Here is a 25,774-nt window from a genome sequence, read left to right as displayed (position 1 = left end):
CAAGAGTTCTTTAGGAAAAATCACCGCCAGCGCCATCAGATCATATGCACAACTCCTGATGTTGGCCCTTCTCCATCCCCAGCCACACTAACTTGCAGTGCTGGAGCTAGCAGAATAAAGAGCTTTGTTGCCTATTATACATGATGTTATGGGATATTTGTGGAATAGATTATTGATACCAAGTGGTCATGCACAAAACTGGTGTAGGCTCCCCACAAAGCACTAATTTCACATGCCTTTTTAGGCCCGAAGAAATTCTAAGTCAATATCCCCACTGTTTAGGACCAGATAAAGCAGATTTTTTTTTAAAAACACGGGCAATCTGACATACATTAGCTGATTACATTAGATGACTCTGCAGTCACCACTAACAGCATTTGCGACATTTACTGTTTAACATAGCAGAGTTCTGTGCACATCACCTGCTTTTTCTTTATATTGTCAGAGGTTTGCTTGCAACTCATATGTGTTTAATATTAATCATTTTAATATCTTTCAGACGACCTGTTACAGCCAGATGTTGAGATACCAATGGCCAGACTAAAGCCTCTAAGAAGGGAATGTTCCAGTAAAGAAACACAGAAGCAAGCTTCCAAGAATCCTAAAAGGCAAATTAAATGTAATGATCTTGAATGTTTAAAGGAACCTCCTCCTTGCAAAAAGACCAAAATAAGCACAAATGAAGCTGCTGCAAATCTCAACACATTAGAATCTGATGAGGGAAACCAAAAGATTGAATCAAAACCTGCAACAGTACAGCAGTTGATTGAATCACCCAACTTGAGCAGAATGGATGAACAGTTTGCCAAGTCAGATAATTCAAAAGGGGAGATGGTTAATGTATCACAATCAGTTGTGCAGAAAGGGACCAAACCTATCCAAGCCTTACTTGCAAAACACAATGGGAACAAAGTGACCTTAACCAGTCAGACATCCTCCTCTGTAACAGAGGCTAGCAGCCCAGAAGAGATAACATCTCCAACTACATTACATCCTAGTCCAGTAAAGTTCTGTTCACCCCCTCCTGTGTCTCCAAAAGGTCCTCTGCAAATGTTGTATAAAATGCCTGATGGATCTTGTGTGCCAATTGATCTAAGTAACAGCCAGATTAAGATTGCAGTCCAACCTGTTATTGACCCAAAATCTGGAGAGAAGATCATGCAGCAGGTGCTTATTTTACCTAAGAACTTCCTGTCTCAACAACAAGATGGTAAATATGTTGAAAAAGGAAGTCCACCCAAGATACCAAGGGAACTGGAGAAACAGGCCTCAGCTGTGTCTCAAAATACTAACTCGGGACATTCTCCTTCGGCTGACCTTCAGTCTCTGTCACCTGTTAAAGTTCAGTCACAGATTTCCAGTTTAACGAAAGGAAGGAGCACAGCAAGTACAGCAACAGTAACAATTTCTGCTGGTCAACCAATGAAAGTTACATCATCTTCATATAATTTCTTGGCATCGTCAACCATGGTTGTAGCAGAAGGAAGGCCGGAAATGCCAGCCATTGTGGCACCTGCAGTTACAACATCAAATACCGGACATAGACAATCAGCATCTATTCAGCCAGTAACACCAACAAAATTACAGAGCAGGTCAATTAATAACACTGGAACAATACAGAGCTCTAACTCACAGCAATCAAAGGAATCAACTGAAGCAAAGCAGGAACTTAAAACTGTGTGCATAAGAGATTCTCAGTCCATTTTAGTCATGACTCGTGGAGGAAACACAGGTGTTGTTAAAGTGCAAACCAACACAGACCAAAAGTCACCTAATGCTATTACTCCCAGGCCAATATTTACTTTTTTACCAGAGGTTCAGAACTTTGTAGTATCAAAAACACAGACATCATCACCATTGACCTCTCTTGTTCCAACACAGACTTCCCTTTCAAACCTTGGTCAGCTCCCTGTTTCCAGTTCTGTTTCATCGGTTCCATTAGGCCTAAACCAGTTGGCTGGGGAAAAAGTTAAATTCGGACCTAGCAAAACTGTGAATAATCCAGGAGTTGTACCTGTTCGTGTGCCTCTGCCCACAATATTGTCAGCAGTTTCAGATAGTCCACCTGTGCACAGCAGTACCCAAAATGCCTTGAATATAGTCAGTGGTCCTGTGGGTGGATTATCTGGTGGAGGTCCTGTCCAAAGTAAGGTAACGGTAACTCAAGCACCGTCACTGCAACTCTCCCTTGATGCTACAAGTTGCAAGCAACTATTTCTTACCCCACCAGAAAGCAATAAGGCAGGAGATAGTACATTTCTGGCTGGAACCACAGTGCCAAAACTTCTATTGGTTCCGAGTCCATCTGCTGCACCTTGTGGAACAAGTCAAGTCACCATAGCTGCTAATGCACAACCTCAAAAATTAATCTTTATGAGTCCACCTGTGACTTCAATGTCCTCATCCTCCAACTTAATATTAACAAAACTACCCCATCCACAGCATGCTTCACTACTAAGTACAACACAGATGACAGTGAAGAATGCAGATCCTTGTCAGGTTGTGCTGGTACCATATACTGGAGAAACACCAATTAAGACCAATCCATTGCCTGGCCCATTTCAGGTAAAAGAAATTAATAAGGGAAATCCAGCTCATCTTCTTCGGAACAATGTCCAGAAAACCCCAGGAATCAATGTTTTGCCAAATATATCTGCAAAGGTTGGAGAAGGATTATCTACCACACGTGCAGTCTTACCAACAACTTGTGTTAGCACTTCAGCAATTCCTTCAGTTGTAGTTGGGAATCGAAGCTCTGCATCTTTTAAGAACGCCACAGGAATTAAGACATCTGTTCGAAATGCGCACACAGTAGCAACAACCGCTGCAGGTGCATCTCTTCCAACATCGACTTTCACAACTTTTGGTTCACTTCCCACTACGTTAATTAAAAGAAATGAAAATGTATCGAGATCCAATCAAACAATGTTGTCAACTAGGCATCCTGTTGCAATTTCAACAGTGAAAGCAGAACACCTTGCTTCATCAATGCTTCTTGCATCTGTACAGCCAAAAGTGTCACAGCAGACACTGACTCCATCTCTCCCTTTGCCGATTACAACTACTTTACCAAACCCAATCACGGTTAATTCGAAAATAGTACCAGCAAGCGCTCAACCAATAAGTATAGCCTTTACCCCACAGAACTCGCATTTTTCAAAAGATACTTGTCAAACGGTTATTCGATTCCAGAATCCAAACACAATAGCATCACAAATCAATTCAAGTACTGCTTCCAGGTTTGCATCTGTGCAAGCACCTACTCGCCCAAGTCCACCAGCTGTTGGTAATGTGTTGTCTCCTGCTGCTTTGGGTCTTAGTTCAGCACATCAAACAACGGTACCCAGTTTATCAAAACATCCTGTAAGTACTAATGCAGTTACTGCAGCTACTTCCCCAATACAGCCTGTGGCACCTGTGCCACCTTCTGTCAGCAGAGTTTCTGGACCATTAGATGAGTCTTGTATACGACAGAAAATAGTCATCAATACAAGTACTCCTCTGGCACCAGGGACTCAAATAGTTATCAACAACCATCGGTTCGTCGTTCCACCTCAAGGCCTTGGATCTGGTAGCCATGTTCTGCTGATTTCTAATACACTGAAACAAAGTAGTCCAGGATTTCATGCAGGAACTGATGTTACCACTGCTTGTCAGAAGGCCATGATGGTACCTGCTGTATCACACTGTTCTCAATCCTCTCTGTCTCCTTGTGTTGCTCCCTCTGAAAAGATACTTCAAAATCTGTGTCCTCAGAGTGCTCCACAAATTATAACTGCTGTTTCTAAATCTCCTCAGTTTACCACAGGATCGACGCTGATAAATGTTTCTACAGCAAGGTCTCAGCCTCAAACTATAGTATCTAGCCTCCAAGCTCCTACAACCCAGAGTGCTGCAGTTCTTCCTGTAGACACTGCCTTCAGTAAGTTATTGGTCAGCCCAGAGGGAGCTGTTTTAAATGCTATTAATACTGTGGGTAATCCAATTGCAAAAGTGGTGTCACCGTCCTCTCTGACTTGTGTTTCGGGGAATTCAAGTGCAAGTGCTGCTGTGGTCTTCCCGGCATTAAAGACATCGGAAGTCCTTGACCCTACCAGAACCATTTCAGCATCTTCCAGTCTTTGAACTGCGTCTGCCATAAATCCAAACCACGGGAAACGCACGAGCCTTGGGCAGGACTGGAATCATTCTTGGGTTATGTATTTGGCTTAGGGATAAGGCACAATTTATTACATCAGCCGAATTCAACAGTGACTGAGATGTCTAAGAGGCACAATATTTATTAGTCTGCAGTTACTAAGTTCCTGTTGCAAGGATGCTTTCCTAGTGTTGTCTCTGTGAAACTTGTGTATTTCAATGTACAAAACAATGTTTAAAAATTGTAAGACAGCAAATTTTGAAGGTACTTGTAAATTTCCCCTGGTTTATAATTTTAAAAAAATCCTAGCAATTTTATTGATTGCTTACTGTGCACTCAAAAGCTTCTTGCACACTTGCAGTATGACCTGTATTGATGTCTATATCTTTGGTATGCTGCAATGTTCTACTTTAAGTGTGTGACTTTTTTTTAAGAAAATGTGCAGTCAAAAACAAAGCATAAGACTTGTTTATATGCTATTGCTGCCTTTTTAAAGTATTTAACGTAGAAAACTTCTGCAGTTGTACAGTTGTAAATACTTTTGAACCCACAAAGTTGTACTAAAGTGAATGTACAAAAGAATTTTGCTAATTTATTTGTTTGTTTATATAATGTATAGGTTTTTAAGCTGTTTAGTAGCTTTTAAGGACCAGTGTTTAGAAAAATGCAGACAGATCTGCATGATTAAAAATGTGTGCAATTGTTCTTTATATGCTGAAATAGTTTTTTTATTCAAATGCAGGTTCCCTTTCAAACTCTAGTTCTTTGATTCAGTTCCAAATTTATAGTAGTAATTTCTGTCTTTCAATTTGACTGCGTAGCTTGGATTATGAATCTCTTCCACTTGACTATTAAAGGGAGAAAAACAGACTTTTTAGGTTGTAGTACAGCTGAGCATTTTATTTTCCTGTTTTTTTCAAGCAATCTCTTGTAGTTGCACCAGCAACTTTCGGGTAGTGGTGAGGAGTGGTAGTATAAGCAACATAGAAAGTGTGATTTCTGACAATGTGCACCTTGAATAAGGCTGGTACCTTGGATGCTAAAAATGTCATTTAGAAGGAGTTTTTCAGAATCAGGTTTATTATCACGGTCTTATATGACGTGAAATTTGTTGTTTTGCGGTAGCAGTACAGTGCAAAGACATGAAAAACTATAAATTAGAAAATAAATAAATAGTGCAAAACAAAAGGAAAAATGAGGTAGTGTTCATGGACTGTTCAGAAATCTGATGGCCGAGGGGAAGAAGCTGTTCTGAATTGTTGAGTATGGGTCTTCAGGCTCCTGTACCTCCTCCCCAATGGTAGTAACAAGTAGAGGGTATGTCCTGGATGGTGAGGGTCGTTAATGATGGATGCTGCCTTCTTGAGGCACCACCTCTTGAAGATGTCCTCAGTGGTGGGAGGGTTGTGCCTGTGATGGAGCTGGCTGAATCTGCAGCCTCTTGCGATCCTGTGCATTGGAGCCTCCATACCAGGCTGTGATGCAACCAGTCAGAATGTTCTCCACTGTACATCTATAGAAATTGTAAGAGTCTTTGGTGACATACCAAATCCCCTCAAACTCCTACCAAAGTAGAACTGCTGGCGTGCCTTCTTTATGATTGCATAAATGTGTTGGGCCCAGGACAGGTCCTCGGAGATATTGACACCCAGGAACTTAAAGCTGCTCACCCTTTCCACTGCTGACCGCTCAATGAGAACTGATGAGTGTTCTCCTGACTTTCCCTTCCTCAAGTCCACAATCAATTCCTTGGTCTTGCTGATGTTGAGTGCAAGGTTGTTATTGTGACATCAATCAACCAGCCAATCTATCTCACTCCTGTACACCTCCTTGTTGCCATCTGAGATTTTACCAACAACAATGGCGTCATCTGCAAATTTATAAATGGCATTTGAGCTACGCTTAGCCACACAGTCATGAGTGTAGAGAGAGTAGAGCAGTGGGCTGAGCACGCATCCTTGAAGTGCACTTGTGTTGATTGTCAGTGAGAGGGAGATGTTATCACCGATTCCTACCAACTGTGGTCTCCCGATAGGAAGTTGAGGATCCAGTTGCAGAGGGAGGTACAGAGGCCCGGGTTTAGAAGCTTGGGTGACTAGTACTGAGGGGACGATGGTGTTTGAACACTGAGCTGTAATCGATAAACAGCTGGCGATTGTGATTGGGCAAATGTAGCTGTAAAGAAGGTCGTCCGTGTATTTCTAATCATTCTTCTCTTGGCAGATACAGTGCTCAGAAATTGCAGGCAATGTCTAGGTTTTGAAAAGCAACTTAAATTTAAACCTTTTTTTTTTCCTCTATATCACTGACTCAAGTTTCTCTCAATAACATAGTTTTGTTGTCCTAACAGTGAATAGACTTTGCATCTTGATATGCACCATTATTGTCTTGTGTGGCAAAAATAATTTTTGTATTGTATCTTTTTTGTCCAAAATACCTTTCCTGACTGCAGTGTCTCAGGAAGTCCTGGTTCTAGCGTTCGGTCTTTCAGTTCATAATTACATCTGTTGTTTAAAGTGCACAAGGCATTGGCTTGTATGATAAGTAATAATTCCATATTTGTTCATTTCTTTTCAAACAACACTTTAGGGATAATATTTTTGTCAGCAGATGGGTAATTCATTACATGGTATTTTATTCATTCAGTTTCCAGGATCTGGGTATCGCTGGCAAAGTTGGCCGTCATTGCTCATCCCTAATTGCAGATGAGAAGATGGTGCTAAGCTGCACTCTTGAACCACTGTGATCCTTCTGGTGAGGATACTCCTATAGTGCTCTTGTAGAGGGAGCTCCAAAAATTTAGACCTAGTGATGATAAAGGAATGGTGATATATTTCCAAGTCAGAATGTGTGGCGGCTTGGAAGGAAACCTGTAGTTAGTGTTCTACTACCCAGTGCACCTACATTTTTCCACCTTGGCCATGGAGATCTCTGGTTTGGGACGTGCTGTCAGAATAGCCTGGGCAAGTAACTGCAGTGCATTTTATAGATGGTGCATACAGCATCCACTGTGCACTGTTGATAAAGGGATTGAATATTTTTGGTGTTGGATATGGTACCAATCAAGCAGGCAGGCAGATTTTTCCTGGATCATCTCAAGCTTCTTGAGTGCTATTGGAGCTGCACTCATCCAAGCAATAGAGAGTATTCAATAAAACTCCTGACTTGTACCTTTGGTGGAGGTACAGGTAGTTTTGGAACATTGGTCTTCATTCAGTACCACAGCAATGACGTCTGGTCGTACAGCCTTTACCAGAGCTCTCAGCCATTTTTTGATATTATGTAGAGTGTAATAATTAACTGAAGGCTGCCTTCTGTGATGACTCTTTTGTGAGAAGGAAGGCAAGTTGGATCATCTACATGGCTTTGGCTGACACAGCTGTGAATGCTTTAGTAATGTTTTTGCACTCACATACCAGGTCCTCTGTCATTCAAATTGGGGATGTTGTTGGAACTACCTCCCATGAGTTTTTGATTGTGCACCACCATTCACAACTGGATGTGGTTTGTCCATTATATGCTGCTACAAAGTTGAGCAGTCAATTGTATCTCCCTCATAATTCTCCCTACCGTGGCAAACTTTGAATTTGCTCCATTAATTTAAATGCTTGCTATGCAGCCTTATAGGTCCTCCCCAAGTTACAAATGCCCGACTTATGAACTAGCATTTGGGAGACTGTCAGTATGGATTTGCCAGCTGCTGTGGGGCTGCAGGCATCTTCTACCATGTGGCAATTTTGTTCACAGAAATATCTGAATGGTTGAGTTAAATGCCCTGGTTTAGCTGCACGTTGCCCTTGGTTGGCCTTTATTTTATTTAAATATATTGCCAGGTGGCTGCATTTCTGCCTTGTGAACAGTTCTTGGGAATAGAACCCTGTCGTAACCTGGGGAGGACCTATGTTTACAACTCTATCTTGGGGCAATATCACTAGAATTGATCTTCTAAATTACATAATGGGTATTTGATTGTAAAATATTGTTTTGATCTTTTCAAGGTATACTTCTGTAAGTCAGTATATATGGTAAAATTGACTTCAGTAGTCTTAAAGGGAGTGGATGTATAATTCACTTGTTTCGTACCCTAATTTTTGATGCATGTCATCCTCTGTTTTTTCCTGACTAACCTCCTCAAAGGAAATGTGAGACAAGTATCTGTTTACTTAATTTTGTGTATGAACAGGCATAGGTACTTCAGCCCTCTAGATGATTCAGCTGTTCATTCACTCACTTGTGCTGTGATCCTTTGTACTATGGAATAAAGCAGCAAAAGTAAAACTAGTACTTCAGAATCTGAGGCAGGGGAACTAGTAGGGAATAAGGAAACAGCAGAGACGCTAAACAAGTATTTTGTATCTATCTTAATAGATGGCACTGGAAAACATTTTAAGAAAATAATGGCAGCTGAGAAACTTAAAACAATTAAATAACTATACAATCTCGACTATGAACGAGATGATCTCCTGAACCTGATTGTCTGCATCCTTGACCCCTAAAAGAAGCGGATGCATTAGTTGTCATCTTCCAATTTTTCCTGAATTCTGAAAAAGTTCCCTTGGATTGGAAAACAGCAAATGGTAACGCTGTTCAAAAAAAAAAGGAAGAAAGTGAGTAACCAAAGACCAACCGGCCTAGCCTCCATGGTGGGGAAAACTGGAATCTGTCATTACGGAAGTGACAACAAAGCACTGAAAAGAAAAGTATAACATGATCAGGAGTGCACAAGTAGTTTTATGAAAGAGAAATCATGCATTTGAGTACTTTGAACATGTAACTAGCAATAAGAATTAATGGGAGACACTGGGTGTAGTATATTTGGATTTCCAAAAAAGCATGCAGTTAGCTGCAGCATAAAGGCATGTGATAAGGGCTCATGATGGTGAGAGTAATCTATTAGCCAGGACAGGATTGCAAAAAAAATTGCAAGCTGGAAAGCAGTAACTAGTGTAGTAAGGGGAACAGTATTTGGGCTTCAGCCACTTACAATCTATATTAATAACTTGGATAAAGAGACTGTGTAATGTACCCAAATTTGCTGATTATACAAATGGGGAAATGGATTGTGAGGAGGACAGAATCAATCAAAGGACATAGACTGGTTGAGTGGGGTAGCCTCAAGTAGCCGATGGATTGTGAGTGGAAATGTAAAGTTACTTGCTTTGTTAGGAAGATTTTTTTTTAAATAAAGAAAAGTTTTATTTAGATATTGTTGAGACCTTGTAGCAGTTTTAGTTAGTGAGATATAGGTGTCCCTGTGCGAATTATCATGCAGGTACAGCGGTTAAGGAAAATGGAATGTTGATCGTTGTTCCAAGAGTGACAGAGTACAAGATTAAGGAAGTTTTGCTGCTGTTGTACAGATATTTGACAAGACCACAGCTGGACTACTTAGTGTTTTGACTATTTTATTTAAGGATCCATAAGAAATAGTGAAGTAAAGTTTTACTAGATTGATTTCTAAGATGTAGGTGTTTTGACCTGTGCAGAAAGAATTAGCAGAATGGTTTTATTCTAAGGGGCTGACAAAATAGAAGCTGAGAGAATGTTTTCCCTGGCTGGGTGGTTTGGCCTGGAATTAGAATGAAGCCTCAGAATAATGAGGTGTCCATTTAAGGGTTGCATATGATTGCAGTGCTCTACACCAGAGAGCTGTGGATGCTCAGCCATGAAGTGTAGTCAAACTAAAGATGTTTTTTACTTCAGAGGTTTATGGAACTGGAAAGTCAAGATGCTGAGGTTACAATCAGATCAGCCATAATCATTTTGGCAGAACTGATGCAAGGAACCATTTACCTATTTCCACTCCTCTTTCTTGATTTTTATTTGAGCCAGCGGAAGAGGGAAAAAATTGACTATATTGTCTTCACCCATCTCCTTGCCACACTTGACATCCTTGTCACAGATGCACAACAGCATTGGAAGGAATTACAACTGTATAGTCCTTGCCCAAATGAAATCCTGTATAGCTGCTGAGGACAGTTTCTATCATGTTGTGTGATGTAACATCTGTGGAGAAGTATGTGATTCAAAACTAGGCTATCAGAATTGTATTTCACAACAACGTGACCTTGTGGTCCATCAAATCTCTCTCTATCATGCTGCCATTAAGTCAGGGGACCAACCGTAATTTAATGAGAAGTACAGAAGCAGTGTCAGGCATACCTTAAACAAGGTGTGAGTTTGATGAATGTGCAACACACGAGTGTAAATGTTAAATAACAAAGCAATCCAAACCAAAGAATCAGACTAAAGTTCTGCTGTCCTGTCACATGCGGTCATGAATGGTTGTGGACAACTAATAGAAGGAGGCTTTATAAATATCCCCATCCTCAGCAGATGAATAAAACTGACACAGCTGAAGAGTTTCCATCTTCAACCTCTTCTAGAGGTACCCAATTTGAAAGGAGTCAATTCTGTTTACTCTGTTATCCTGAAACAGCTATGTGCACTGGAAATCTGGTACATTGTACTCTTGAATCAAAGAATTTCACAGCGTTGCAACAGGCCCATTGTGTCCATGCCGACCATCAAGCACCCATCAACACTAATCCTACACTCTGCTTGTAACCCTGAATACATTGTTCCCAGCGTTAGCTCCAGCCAATGCAGATGCTGCTTAACCATGGAACTACCATAGATATCACCTATTCACAAAAGATCAAGGTAAATCTTCTCTGGTAGTCTCTTGGGATCATTTTCATTCCTATGAAATGGAATGGCAACTGCCTTTGCATGAATTCTTTAACATGGGGTGACTGTTGCATACCAGCTACCACAGTCTTGATAGCCTGAGGTTTTGGTCCAATGGCAAGGACATCCAAGATCATTGGAGACCAGTCTCTGGACAGACTTAGCACGTACTTAGAAATGTGCACACTGTAAGCATTCAGACACTCACCCGATCCACATTCACAAATGGACACGCTAATCCAGAGCCATTTTCTTGTGTCCCCTCCCTCATATCTCTCCACCCTCACTGTACATGTACCACCACAATGTACTTTGATTCTGGTCCAATAATTATCGTGGCCTGTTATTGATCCGTGGTGTGACAGAAAATTGGTATTATAATAAAGGTAATGAGCAGATCTGTAGAGAGCAGCTTGCAACGTGTGACCACACTCTGGTGCCATCTTGCATATTGCAAAATGTCTTCAAAGTTGCTATCACAAGAAAATAAGAGCAGGAGTTGACCTCTTGGCCTCTCAAGCCTGCCTTATCATTCAGTGTAATCATGGCTGATCTATACTGGCCTCACCTATACCAGTTCCCCACAGCCTTCAAGTCCTCAATCTTTCAAATATTTATCTTCACCTTAAATATATCTATTTCAAATGTATATCCATCCACCACCCTCGGGGGCAGAGAATTCCAGAGATTCACTACACTCTCCCACTAGACATTACTTTTCAAAACACTAACCTGCTCAATGCTGAATGTCAGTATCATGACATCATTTAACTCCAGCCTTCATTATAGCCACAGAGCTAAAATAGAGAGCTAAATACGAGGATGTTGAGATAATCTGCCTTTGATGTCAAGGCACCATTTGGCTGAATGCTTTATTAGAGTCCTAGTAAACCTGGAGTTCGAAGGTAATGTATGTTAAATCTTTACACTGGCAACCATCACCCTTAGCACAATGGAGGGTAATGGTACTTGGAGGCCCTAAGAAATAGAGGCAGGATTCAGTCACATATCCCTGCTGTACCATTCAATAAGATCATGGCTGATCTTTTACTTCTGTTATTTCCTGCACTACTCATGTATCCATCAATTCCTCTAATATCTTAAAAAAAAGTCTTATCAATGCAGTGGCATACAAAAGTTTGGGCACCCCTGGTCAAAATTTCTGTTACTGTGAATAGTTAAGTAAGTAGAAGATGAACTGATCTCCAAAAGTCATTAAGTTAAAGTTGAAACATTCTTTTCAACGTTTTAAGCAAGATTAGTGTATTATTATTGTTTTGTACAATTTTGGAGTGAAAAAAGGAAAGGAGCACCATGCAAAAGTTTGGGCACCCCAAGAGATTTGAGCTCTCAGATAACTTTTACCAAGGTCTCAGACCTTCATTAGTTTGTTAGGGCTATGGCTTGTTCACAGTCATCATTAGGAAAGGCCAGGTGATGCAAATTTCAAAGCTTTATAAATACCCTGACTCCCCAAACCTTGTCCCAACAATCAGCAGCCATGGGCTCCTCTAAGCAGCTGTCTAGCACTCTGAAAATTAAAATAAATGATGCCCACAAAGCAGGAGAAGGCTGTAAGAAGATAGCAAAGCATTTTCAGGTAGCCATTTCCTCAGTTCGTAATGTAATTAAGAAATGGCAGTTAACAGGAACGGTGGAGGTCAAGTTGAGGTCTGGAAGACCAAGAAAACTTTCTGAGAGAACTGCTTGTAGGATTACCAGAAAGGCAAATTAAAACCTCCGTTTGACTGCAAAAGACCTTCAGGAAGATTTAGCAGACTCTGGAGTGGTGGTGCACTGTTCTACTGTGCAGTGACACCTGCACAAATATGACCTTCATGGAAGAGTCATCAGAAGAAAACCTTTCCTATGTCCTCACCACAAAATTCAGCGTCAGAAGTTTGCAAAGGAACATCTAAACAAGCCTGATGCATTTTGGAAACAAGTTCTGTGGACTGATGAAGTTAAAATAGAACTTCTTGGCCGCAATGAGCAAAGGTATGTTTGGAGAAAAAAAGGTGTAGAATTTCATGAAAAGAACACCTCTCCAACTGTTAAGCATGGGGGTGGATCGATCATGCTCTGGGCTTGTGTTGCAGCCAGTGGCACGGGGAACATTTCACTGGTAGAGGGAAGAATGAATTCAATTAAATACCAGCAAATTTTGGAGGCAAGCATCACACAGTCTGTAAAAGAAAAAAGCTGAAGATGAAAGAGGATGGCTTCTACAACAGGATAATGATCCTAAATGCACCTCAAAATCCACAATGGACTGCCTCAAGAGGCACAAGCTGAAGGTTTTGCCATGGCCCTCACAGTCCCCTGACCTAAATATCATCGAAAATCTGTGGATAGACCTCAAAAGAGCAGTGCATCCAAGACAGCCCAAGAATCTCACAGAACTAGAGGCCTTTTGCAAGGAAGAATGGGCAAAAATCCCCCAAACAAGAATTGAAAGACCCTTGGCTGGCTACAGAAAGCGTTTAACAAGCTGTGATACTTGCCAAAGGGGGTGTTACTAAGTAGTGACCATGCAGGGTGCCCAAACGTTTGCTTCGGGCCCTTTTCCTTTTTTGTTATTTTGAAACTGTAAAAGATGGAAATAAAAAAGTAATCTTAAAATATTAAAGAAATGTGTCAGCTTTAACTTTATGCCTTTTGGAAATCAGGTCATCTTTTACTCACTTAGCTATTCACAGTAACAGAAATTTTGACCAGGAGTGCCCAAACTTTTGCATGCCACTTTATCTGTGTTGCAGCTAAGCTTCCCAGCCTTCTTGGGTGGAGAATTTCAAAGATTTACTCTCCTCTGGGTGAATAAATGTTTCCTTGTCTGTCCTGATTGGCCGATCCCTGAATCTGAAACTTTGACTTGGTTCTCAAGACTAACCAGAAGCAAACATCATTCAGTGTCTACTTGGCCGAGCTCCTGAAGAATTTTTACAATTCAATGAAATCAGCTGAACAGGAGTATATACGCAGTCTGCTTTATCTCTCCTGGCAAGACAAATTTATCATCCCTGGAATTAATCTGGGGAACCTTTTGTTCTTTCCCTAACTTACTGATTTTGGTACTAACTTACCAAAATCACTCTCACTATGTAGTTCAAAGCCTTATCTACAGCCCTAACTATTTGATTCATGAGGACACTCATCCCAGCCAGGTCAGGTGAAACCTGTCCCAAAAGAACAACCCTCTTTTCCCAGCACTGTTGCCTTAAGGTGTTGTTGCAAGAGTCCTTGATCCAACCATCTTCGGCTGCTTCAATGAGCTCAGTGCTTGACTGCTTCTAAATTGGCACACTATCTGATAGATGGCAGGGACTGTTTGTACCACAAGTGCCAGTCACCTCTGATCTCCAACAAGGAAGTGTCTTACTATCACCTCTGGACATTTAACAGAATTACCATCACCAAAACCCAAGCAACTTCCTGAAGACCACCAGGGATGAGAAACTTAAACGGGATCAGATGCATATATTCCATAGCCATGAACGTAAATCAAATGCTGAATTTTCTGGTGTGGATGAGTAACTCACCTCCTGATACCTCAAAGCCTTTACGCCAATTGCAAGTACAAAGTAGTAGTGTAAGGGAACATGTTCCACTTGCCAAGATGTGTTCAATTTCAATGGCACTTTCAAGATGGCAATATGCATGTTGGGAAATCCATCATCACTGGTGCACTATGTCTACATGGTGTACCATCTAGAAGGTGCATTGCTGTGAAGGACCAAGTTGTATTTGAGAGCATCTCACTAACTCATGGCCTCTACTGTACAAGCTAAGACCAGTATGATGCAAAGTAAAATTAGCCTCTTTCAAATTGCTTTTCTTCCTGATTTGGAAATGTATTTACACTGGGTCAAATACTGCGGGAGTACCTTACATACACTCATGCAGGAGTTGAAGAAGGCAGCTCACTAGCACCTTCTGATGGACAATTATGGATGAGCAATAAATGTTGACCTTCCAGAGTTGCATGCTTCTCATGAATAAAAAAGAAAATATGACATATTACCATTTAATGTCTAAAAACCTCTCTAACTTTTCTCACTTGCACTAATTATTGTAGCTCCTCACTCTAAACTAGGACAACTACCACCTTCATCACAGTCATTGATAAGTATAGTGAATGCCAATGAACTAGTGCTGATTCCTAGGAGCAGCATTTGTCACATCAGAGTCTTTCCCAACTAATTTCCAATGGTTGTAGCAATGTAGATTCCAATTCCATGCATTTTCTTTCTCGTTAATCTCTTGCGCAATAAATTATCGGATGCCTTCTAAAACTCCACAGTGATATTTTTGTGAAATTGGCCTATGTGTTAATGAGATATTCAAAAAATCAATAATTACGTTGTTCAAACATGATTCGCCCTACATAAATCCAAGCTGGCTCTGATCATTGTTGTCCAAGCACCCATTCTCTCTGCTCCTTATGATAAATATTATGTAAACATTCTGCAGCTGACACTTGTATATTTGCCTTGTTTCTCTCTCCACCTTCTTGAATAATATGGGTTAATAAAAAAGATGTGTAACAAATATGCCACAACCTTGCCAATTCCCTTCTGTAATTTTTTAAGGCAAAGTAAGAATTATAAATATAGATCTGCTCAGATTTTGTAAGAGGAACACAAATTTATTTCTTGATTGTAAACATACAAAACTGTATGTTCTACTTTGTTAAACAATACTACGTTGCTTGCAATTTGCTGCTACCTTCTTTCTTATGACTTCAGAAGCAGAAACTATTGCTAGGGTTTTAATTTCAGGTCACTACCCAGTCTAAAGTTCTGCTGGAAAACCAGTGCAACTCCAAGACATCATCCTTATGTTGGGAGCAGGAAGTTATTACAAGCCCCATGATTTGATTAGGGTTTTCACAGCGGCAAGCAGGTGAAACTTTACGGTGCAATTTGTGCATCAGATAGCCACATTATAATGTTGCATGACAAGCATTTATTTCACCAGTCCTGTGCAGTTTGAGTCATTTACTAAAATTTAAACATTCTGTTAAGTGTTAGCTGTTATTCTGAACAGCCTCCACTCCCTTTTATGTAATCTGAGATTTTACATTCAGAATAAATGTTGATTATTGCAGCACCTGCAAATATGACATCAACTAATGTACAGCAAATAAAGATCACATTTCTATATAACCAAAAATGAATGAAGATTCATCGGAAGTGTTGAACTAACATGCACCATCAATTCAAGGAAAATATGCTGGTGGCATTTGCTCTGAAGCAATTTTATCATACGCAGGTGGAGCATTTGGAATCTGTTAAATGGAAAACAAAAATTAATTGTTTTTAAGGCTAATGTACATGATAACTCAAAAAGGCAGGAGCAGATGGACTGTTTAATATTGTAAACAGTTTACAGCATCATAGTTTTGGTTTACAGTGCTTAATTTAGAATTATGTAATGATATAGGAAAAAGAAACAAATTAAACATAGTTATTTTAAAAAAGTACTTGGTCCACAAAACTTTAGATTGTAGTCCTATTTTGGCTTTAATTTTGCAAGAATATGAAAGGAACGATATGAGTTAAGAGTTGTGATTTTGAGGCATGATACAAAAACACAGATTTTATTGGAGACAGTTTACAGTGGACAAAGTATCAATCAAGTCCAGCGAGATATCAGGTTTTAATGGTGAACCTGCTGGGCCATAGACTTTCTCGGGCTTTTTAACTGTTTATTCTCTGCAATTATTGGAAAAAAAACACTCTCCTAACAAATAGTTGTGGGCACAAGTCATCGGAGAGGTGCCACTCACAGTATAATTCTGGTCTCGCCAACCACGATTTATTCTTCTCTGGTGCCAGTCTTGACATATGAGGTCAGTGCTATTCAGTTGTTTCACAACAATTCTGCACATCTTGCACATTTAAAACCTCAGAGTCCACTTTATAGTGAACATCACTTTTGATTTTTATTGTTGAAAGTGTTTCCAGGTTGGTGTATTTTGCCTCAATATCAAGGACGTAATTTCATCTTCCAGTTTATACACAATGCAACTTGCCAAGAAAGCTTCAATAAAAACAGTTAGGTAAACTTCTATATCCTGGAAATACAAATTTGTCCAATGGATAAATTTATGGAAAAGGCAAGGTCTTACCAGATTTGAATGAGTGTAATCATTCATAGGTACTTTGGTCTCCAAAGAGGTTCCTTCTTCATTATGATGAAGGGATGGCATAAAGGAACTCGCTGCATTATCAGGTACGTGTCGATTCTGAGATAAGAAATGTATTAATAATCACACTCTGAGCATGACCAGTAATCCCTCAAATGGACTATGCAATGATTAATACCAAGTATGAAAGTGAAATGTAGTTTGTAAATTTATGGACTTAGAATGTAACTATAACTGACTATTCCTAGTTGTGATGAAAAGTCATCTATTTCTTTCTACACAGATGCTAACTCACCTGCTGTGTATTTCTAGCATTTCCTGTTTTTATTTCAGATTTCCAACATCTATCGTTTTTTTTTGCTTTTTGATTCTATTTAAAAATAATGAATTTTCATAATAAACACCTGTGTTGCCTTTTTTCCAGGCAAAATATTTAGGCTAATCTTCAGATATCTCTGAAATACAATTGCTAGTAAAAATACATACTGCAAAATTTATATAATCAACTGCAGTAAACCAACAGCAGTTGCTGGACTCTTTTTGGACTGAAAAAACACTAAATCCAGCTGAGGTTTTAGAAAATGTCAGGTTTTCCATCTGTACAGGTGCTGCTGAACCTGCTGAGTGTTTCCAGCATACTTTTATGTCAGATTTTCATTAACTGAAGTGTTTTATCTCTCCACAGTTCCGGCACTTTTTCTTCTTTACAAGTGTCCTCATTCATCTTCTATTTACACCTCCTCCAGACAGGCCAGTTTAATGTCTTCACCACCCTTTCTCTGCCAGCACCAACACCATCTGTATCATAGTTTCTCTTGGTCTCCTCCTTAGCCCAGATATTCCCTTTGTTCTCTGCACCATTCTCACTTCTCCTCTACTCATCTGTGAGTTCTAACTTTTCTCAGAAATATTAACTCTATTTCTCTCTCCACAGAATCTGCCTGAGCTGAGTATTTCCAGCATTAGGTTTTTATTTCAGATTTCCATTATCTGCAGTTCATTGTGTTCATATTTTAACTTCTCCTTTTGCGTCTTTTCTCCACAGAATACACTATTACTCTACTGTGTTTCATTAAACTGGCTTTGGTCATCATCCTTGAAACTGCAAAGTCAGATACATGATAAAGTATACCTGGAGTATCAAGTATCCATTGCGTTTTTTGTAATACCAGCACCCAATTATCAGTAGAATTACAAGGATTATAACCAGAACAGCAATGCCAATGGCCCTGGGAGAAAAAAAAGGAAATGAGAATATCAATTCGTACCAGTTTTAAAGTTCACCTACCTTCCATCTGATAGAAAATACATTTTTAAAATTTATTTCAATAATTATTAGGATGTCATTGTAGCCTAAATCTTGATTAGATCTGACCATAATTAGGCTCCTTGACACTCTTTTGGGAATAGAACATTTAGTCCCTTAAGTCGGAACCACTATTTCACTGTATGTTTATACCTCAGCTGTTTTGTCCTAATTTGGTTTTGTAATCTTTAATATCATTCCCTGTTAAAAATCTGTCTTATTTTGGAAATATTCAGTTTTCCCTCATTTTGACCCTACAAGTTTTTGGGTGGACCAGAGTTTGATTAACTGTTGTGTCAAGAAGTGCTTCATAACTCTGTAAACACTCTGGGTCTAATTTTAAGATTATTTCTCCTTGTTCTGAATTATTCCATCAGAAAATGTAGTTTAGACATTAATAGTTTATCCTTTATTAATCTTAAACACTTTATCAAAATCACCATTCCATTTCTGATAAGCTAGGAAAAATGAGCATTGTTTATGCACATTGCCCTTATAATTTAACTCCTTTAGCCCAGTATAAATATATGTTGCATTCCACCAAAGGTCAGTATATCAAAAATGGGCAAAGACTTTCAATGTCAGAAAATGACTTTACTATAACAAAGCAATCTCATAAGGGTATAATTTTTGGCCATGATATCTCTGGATAACAAAAATCCTTCACAAAAGGGGTATAGATAGGGTGAATGCACATAGTCTTTTTCCAAGGGAAGGAGAACTAACATCTAGAGGGCATAGGTTTAAGCTGAGAGGGGCAAGATTTAAAAGGGACCTGAGGGTCAACTTCTTCACCCAGAGGGTGGTGCGTATATGGAATGAGCTGCTAGAGGAAGTGGTTGAGGCAGATACAATAATAATATTTAAAAGACATTTAGATAAGTACATGGATAGGAGGGGTTCAGAGGGATCTGGGCCAAACACGGGCAAATGGGACAAGCTTGGTGAGCATCATGATCAGCATGGACAGGTTGGGCTGAAGGGCCTGTTTCCATGCAGTAGTGCTCTATGACTCCAGAAGGTGGTTCATCCCAACAGTAAATGCAACATTACCGTTTTATTTATATAATTCAGCCATTTTCAGATGCTGACAAATTGCACAACAGTGTCAAAATTGTTAGATAGTACAGATTTATTCTACATAATCCTCCAACAATCTTTTACAAGAGGGCAGTTGCACTTGAGTTTGTCATGTCAGATTAACAACTGTTAGGTTCACCTTTAAATTGAAAATTGGTATTTTTAAGTTACTGTAATGCTTTATAAATTAACCCATTTTTAAAATAAATGTTTTCTATGTATTTATGCAGTTGGCTAATATTGGTGTAACTGCACGAAGTAAAATAGGATGCTTTTTCTACAAATGTTTAGAGGTGTATTCACTTAATAGAAATTTATAGCTTCAGACATTGATGTCTTAAAAAGCTCTGACTTACAGATATCTTAACATAATGGTGGTATTTAAGCCTGGTTAACAGTGGTGACTTTGTACTATAGCTTTGCCTCTTTGGAGTCAGTCCTGTGTTCATAAGGAATATCTTTGGGCGGATGGTGTAATAGAACATAGAACAGTATAGCACAATACAGGCCCTTAGGCCCACAATGTTGTGCTGACCTTTAAACCTCGCCTAAGACTATCCAACCCCTTCCTCCCACATATCCCTCTATTTTAAATTCCTCCATATGCTTATCTAGTAATCTCTTGAATTTGACCAATGTGCCTGCCTCCACCACCACCCCAGGCAGCGCATTACATGCCCCAACTACTCTCTGGGTAAAAAAAAACCTTCCTTCGATATCTCCCTTGAACTTCCCACCCCATTACTTCAAAGCTATGCCCTCTTATATTGAGCATTAGTGCACTGGGAAAGAGGCGCTGGCTGTCCACTTTATCTATTCCTCCTAATATTTTGTCCACCTCTATCATGTCTGCTCTCATCCTCTTTCTCTCCAAAGAGTAAAGCCCTAGCTCCCTTAGTCTCTCCTCATAATGCATACTCTCTAAACCAGGCAGCATCCTGGTAAATCTCCTCTGCACCCTTTCCAATGCTTCCACATCCTTCCTATAATGAGGCGACCAGAACTGGACACAGTACTCTAAGTGTGGTCCAACCAGAGTTTTATAGAGCTGCATCATTACCTCGTGACTCTTAAACTTGATCCCTTGACTTATGAAAGCTAACATCCCATAAGCTTTCTTAACTACCCTATCCACCTGTGAGGCAACTTTCAGGGATCTGTGGATATGGACCCCCAGATCCCTCTGCTCCTCCACACTACCAAGAATCCTGCCATTAACTTTGTACTCTGCCTTGGAGTTTGTCCTTCCAAAGTGTACCACCTCACACTTCTCCGGATTGAACTCCATCTGCCACTTCTCAGCCCAGCCCTGCATCCTAGCAATGTCCCTCTGCAATCTTCAACAATCCTCCGCACTATCCACAACACCACCCATCTTTGTGTCATCTGCAAACTTGCCAACCCACCCTTCTACCCCCTCATCCAAGTCATTAATAAAAATCATGGAAAGCAGAGGTCCCAGAATCGATCCTTGTGGGACACCGCTAGTCACAACCCTCCAATCTGGATGCACTCCCTCCACCACAACCCTCTGCTTTCTACAGGCAAGCCAATTCTGAATCCACATGGCCAAACTTCCCTGAATCCCATGCCCTCTGACCTTCTGAAGAAGCCTACCATGTGGAACCTTGTCAAATGCCTTACTAAAATCCATGTAGACCACATCTACTGCACTACCCTTATCAATCTGTCTGGTCACCTCCTCAAAGAACACTATCAGGCTTGTGAGACATGGTCTGCCCTTCACAAAGCCATGCTGGCTATCCCTGATCAGACCATGATTCTCCAAATGCCCACAGATTCTATCTCTAAGAATCCTTTCCAACAGGTTGCCCACCACAGACGTAAGGCTCACTGTCTATAATTCCCTGGACTATCCCTACTACCTTTTTTGAATAAGGGGACAACATTTGCCACCCTCCAATCCTTCGGTACCATTCCAGTGGACAACGAGGACTCAAAGATCCTAGCCAAAGGCTCAGCAATCTCCTCCCTCGCCTTGCGGAGCAGCCTGGGGAATATTCCGCCAGGCCCCTGGGACTTATCTGTCCTAATATTTTCTAACAGCTCCAACACATCCTCCCTCTTGATATCAACATGCTCTAGAACATTAACTTTACTAACCCTGTCCTCAGTTTCATCAAGGCCCCTCTCCTTGGTGAATACTGAGGAGAAGTATTCATTGAGGACCTCACCCACTTCCACAGCTTCCAGGCACATCTTCCCACCTTTATCCCTAATTGGTCCTACCTTCACACCCGTCATCCTTCTGCTCTTCACATAAGTGAAAAATGCCTTGGGGTTTTCTTTAACCCTACTCGCCAAGGCCTTTTCATGTCCCCTTCTTGCTCTCCTCAGCCCCTTCTTAAGTTCCTTCCTTGCTACCCTATATTCCTCAAGAGATCTATCTGATCCTTGCTGCCTAAACCTTATGTATGTTGCCTTCTTCCTCCTAACTAGATGTTCCACCTCTCATGTCAACCATGGTTCCTGCACCCTGCCATTCTTTCTCTGCCTCACCGGGACAAATTTATCCCTAACATCCTGCAAGATATCCCTGAACAGTGACCACATCTCTATAGTACATTTCCCTTCAAAAATGTCATCCCAATTCACACTTGCAAGTTCCAGCATTATGGCCTCATAATTTGCCCTTCCCCAATTAAATATTTTCCTGTCCTCTTTGCTCCTATCCTTGTCCATGACAATGCTAAAGGTTAGGGAGCGGTGGTCACTGTCCCCCAAATGCTCACCCACTGAGAGATCTGTCACCTGACCCGGTTCATTACCTAAAACTAGATCTAATATGGCATTCCCTCTGGTCGGCCTGTCAACATACTGTGACAGGAATCCATCCTGGACACACTTAACAAACTCTGCCCTGTCTAAACCTTTGGCACTAAGCAGGCGCCAATCAATATCTGGGAAGTTGAAGTCTCCCATGATGATAACCCTGTTATTTTTGCACCTTTTCAAAATCTGCCTTTCGATCTGTTCCTCAGTATCCTTGCTGCTACCAGGGGGCCTATAGAATACTCCCAGTAGAGTAACTGCTCCTTTCTTGTTCCTAACTTCCACCCATACTGACTCTAGAGAGAATCCTGCTGCATGATCCACCCTTTCTGCGGCTGTAATAGTATCCCTGACCAGTAATGCCACCCTTCCTCCTCTTCTCCCCCCCCCCCCCCAATCCCTTTTGAAACACTAAAATCCGGGAATATTCAGTATCCATTCCTGCCCTGGTGACTGCCAAGTCTCTGCAAGAGCCACAGTATCATAGTTCCATGTATTTATCTAAGCTCTCAGTTCATCACCCTTATTTCTGATGCTTCTTGCATTTAAGTAAATGCACTTTAGCCCATCCACCCTACTACTTTTATACCTTATACTCTGCTTCTCCTTCCCTCTAGGATATCATAATGAATTCGGTCATTCAATTCTGAAAGGGCAAAACTTGAATGTCAAGCTGCATGTTTACCAGTTTTAATGGACATTGTCTTCAGGGAAAAATACTTTATTTAGAAAGAGAAGAGGCATTGATCTACAGCAGAATAGAACATCGGTTTATATGCAAAATAAAAAGATATACTGTGATAATTTTTCTGAAAAAACCACCAGTATTTATAAGATTAACAGACTTTTAATGCTCAAAAATAATTTGTACAAGAAAAACTTTCTCTTGTTGGTATTTTTGTTTAAAAATTAATCTACATTTGTATTCATGTTGCCACTTACTCTTGAGTTTTCAACCCTTTTATTGAATGAGTATGATATCAACAGAACTGCAACATTTTCACACCATTTAAAACGCAATTCTGACCTGTTTTTACATTGCACAAGAGTGATTTCTTTTTGTTGCTAGATCAACAAGAATGATTTCCAAGAAGACATACTGAAAGTGGGTCTTCCTGACACATGACTTTAGTGAGCTTTGTGTTATGTGAAATTATAAACTAACCTACGTCTCAGGCAATGTTATTGAAGTTTTGGATACCAAAGTTACACTTGTTCCACAGTAGCAACAAGGGATACTTCCTAATTTGTCCTCAGCCTGAATATATAAAGCTCCACTCTTTCGTCTTTGTAATTTTATGGAAAATGTGTCAGAACATAGTATTTATAGCACAAAATTGGGTCATGCAGCTTAACAGGTATATGATGGTGCTCCACAGGACCCTTCTCCCACTTTGCTTAAACTCACTCCATCAACATTTACAATTTAATTCTTCCCTGTGCACTTAACTGGTGTATCCTTAAATGTACCCTTTTTAATGAGGGAGACACTGTCAATACATGTTTTATCTATTAGCAGTAGCCACAACAAGCAATTCAATAAAACACATGTAAATAACACATTTCCTGGTTCAATTTACTTGTTCTTGCATTTCTGCATAGTTAGCTGCAAGAAGATAATTTATGACAATAACATTCTGCTTCCCGTCTCCCTTCCATAAGTCCAGCAAAGATATTTTTAGTCTTTTCAACAATTTATGAAACTTTATGTATGTGAAATCGACAATACTTTAGACAGAATTACAGTAAACTTATTTTACAGCAGAGAACTTTTAAATTGCACTCATGTTGTAATTTACAGACAATTGTCAAAATCAGATCTTGGTTGAGACAGCAGATGTATAAACTACATAACCCGTTGAACAGTGTTTAAAGACTATCAGCAATTAATACCACTGGTGCTAACGACCAGTATTAAGTTAGCTCAGAAGTAGTGATGGAAAAAAAGTGATCAAAATGCTAGTGTTCTCAACCAAAGGATGTTCAAACTTACTCTTCTAATTTCAGGTAAAGTCCATCCCCCCTAGAACCAAAACCTCCTTGCAGAACATAATCAGATTTTGGCATTTCTGTAGGGTCAGTTAGTCTAAGAAACAAAAAAGCACAAACATGACATATTCCTGGAATATATTCAATGTGAAACATTTAGACTGTTCGGAAGATAAACCATCAACAGCAATGGCAATATAAACTTCAATATTACTCAGTGAAAACTCTTTGAGTTTAATACTAATCTTGTTATAAAAGGTAGAGAGAACAGCTGCAATTACATCATTAAATTTTGAGCAAATCTTGTATATTTAAAGATTATTTGATTGAATTAAAACTGAACCAAAATGCATTATTTTGATTGCCGCAATGGGCACTAGTAACTTACCCTTGCTGGAAACTGGTGTTGACGTCTGACAAGGTCTTAATTCCAGGGCTGAGTAGTGATGGTATTAGCAATGCCTCCCCTTGTATTCCACCCCCAAACCCCCTGCCTGGAGTTCTCATGACTGTCATGAGATCAAGGCCTGGCCAGCAGGATTTTTCTTTTAGCTCTAATTGGCATGAATAAGCAGCAAACCAGCATGAATAAAAAAACAAAACTGTCAGAAGTTTCAAGATTAATCTGCCTGTTTTATGAGCCCAAGACTGAAATTCATTTCTGAATCTAAATAGCACCTCCCTGTGGTGCATTCTGACATGCAATTTCTCCCAGTGCTCCTAATCTGCTCTAAAGAGGCACAAGTTCCATTTAATAATTGAGACAGGCACAAAAGTTTAGAGCAAAAATTTATTTTCACTATTCCTGATCATGGGTTATTCTTTCTTTTTCCTTGTTTCCACCCGCACTCCATTCCAGCTCCCTTGGGTTAGCTGCAAGTCTATCTTTGGTAAGAATCCAAAGTTCACACAGAAAATGACACACTCAAATCAGACTGTTCAGTGGCACTAATCCCAAGTATAATAATTTTGCATGAAATCAAAAAAGAAGTCACGGCACGCATGGAATAGGTACATTACCTTGATCATAAAACTGAATTAAAGGTATTATGCAGCCAGGAATAAGTGTCAAAGCTGAGATATGTTTAGTTGGGAAGTGTTATTTCTTGGTATCTGATCCTGAAAGGAGTACAGGGTGATTCCAGCTTCAGTTATCAGCTAATGAGATTCCAGAGACCATCATATATTGGTAGTTAAGGTATTCCATTTGCAAATATTGTGTAACTTGCTCAAATCTAGGCAAGAAATTGCACTTGCAAGTCAATTCTTTAAACTGTTTTCAAAAACTCCCGCAGGGCTATGATATATTACCCAGTCTCTGATGGGACTAATAAATATACTTAACAAGTGCCTAGAAGATTGAAAGGGCACTTGACTACTTAGCACATCCAGGCATGAGAGCTCTAATCCATCTAATGTCGAATGCAAGGGTGTTGTGAGCATCGGACTTGGAATATTCTGCTTCTGCCAAATTAGATCTGGGATCTGCCACATAATGTTAATTCTATCAGATAATTATTTAATATAAAAGATTTGTTCAGCAAAAATTCTGGTTTAAATACAAGCATGGGAAGGTTAACTAAAGTTTTGTTGGGGTTGAAGACTGGGTAAATATTAAGTGCATTGTCTA

The 25,774-nt window shown here is 39.9% G+C and overlaps 2 protein-coding genes across 2 annotated transcripts in view; one reads left to right on the top strand and one right to left on the bottom strand.

Annotated features, from left to right (window-relative positions):
- The window catches only part of LOC127572815 (uncharacterized protein KIAA2026), a 61,157-nt gene extending 56,309 nt beyond the window's left edge, over positions 1 to 4,848 (top strand). The window contains exon 8 of the mRNA XM_052020460.1: positions 500 to 4,848. Within this exon, the coding sequence (XP_051876420.1) occupies positions 500 to 4,125 (3,626 nt within the window). The 3' untranslated portion in view covers positions 4,126 to 4,848. The remainder of the gene's footprint in view (positions 1 to 499) is intronic.
- A 10,670-nt stretch (positions 4,849 to 15,518) lies between these two features.
- Positions 15,519 to 24,721, bottom strand: mlana (melan-A). The gene is made up of 5 exons (XM_052020373.1): positions 24,533 to 24,721; positions 24,149 to 24,241; positions 18,109 to 18,205; positions 16,959 to 17,075; positions 15,519 to 16,115 (listed from the first exon to the last, which is right to left on the bottom strand). Exons 1-5 carry the CDS (start codon positions 24,658 to 24,660, stop codon positions 16,047 to 16,049), a joined length of 504 nt encoding a protein of 167 aa, XP_051876333.1. The 5' UTR covers positions 24,661 to 24,721; the 3' UTR covers positions 15,519 to 16,046.
- Between the last annotated feature and the right edge of the window lie 1,053 nt (positions 24,722 to 25,774).

The sequence above is a fragment of the Pristis pectinata genome, chromosome 7 (genome assembly GCF_009764475.1).
Source record: "Pristis pectinata isolate sPriPec2 chromosome 7, sPriPec2.1.pri, whole genome shotgun sequence".
NCBI classification, from domain to species: domain Eukaryota; kingdom Metazoa; phylum Chordata; class Chondrichthyes; order Rhinopristiformes; family Pristidae; genus Pristis; species Pristis pectinata.
Note: the sequence above shows the minus strand (reverse complement) of the source record. Positions and strands in the feature narration are given on the sequence as shown.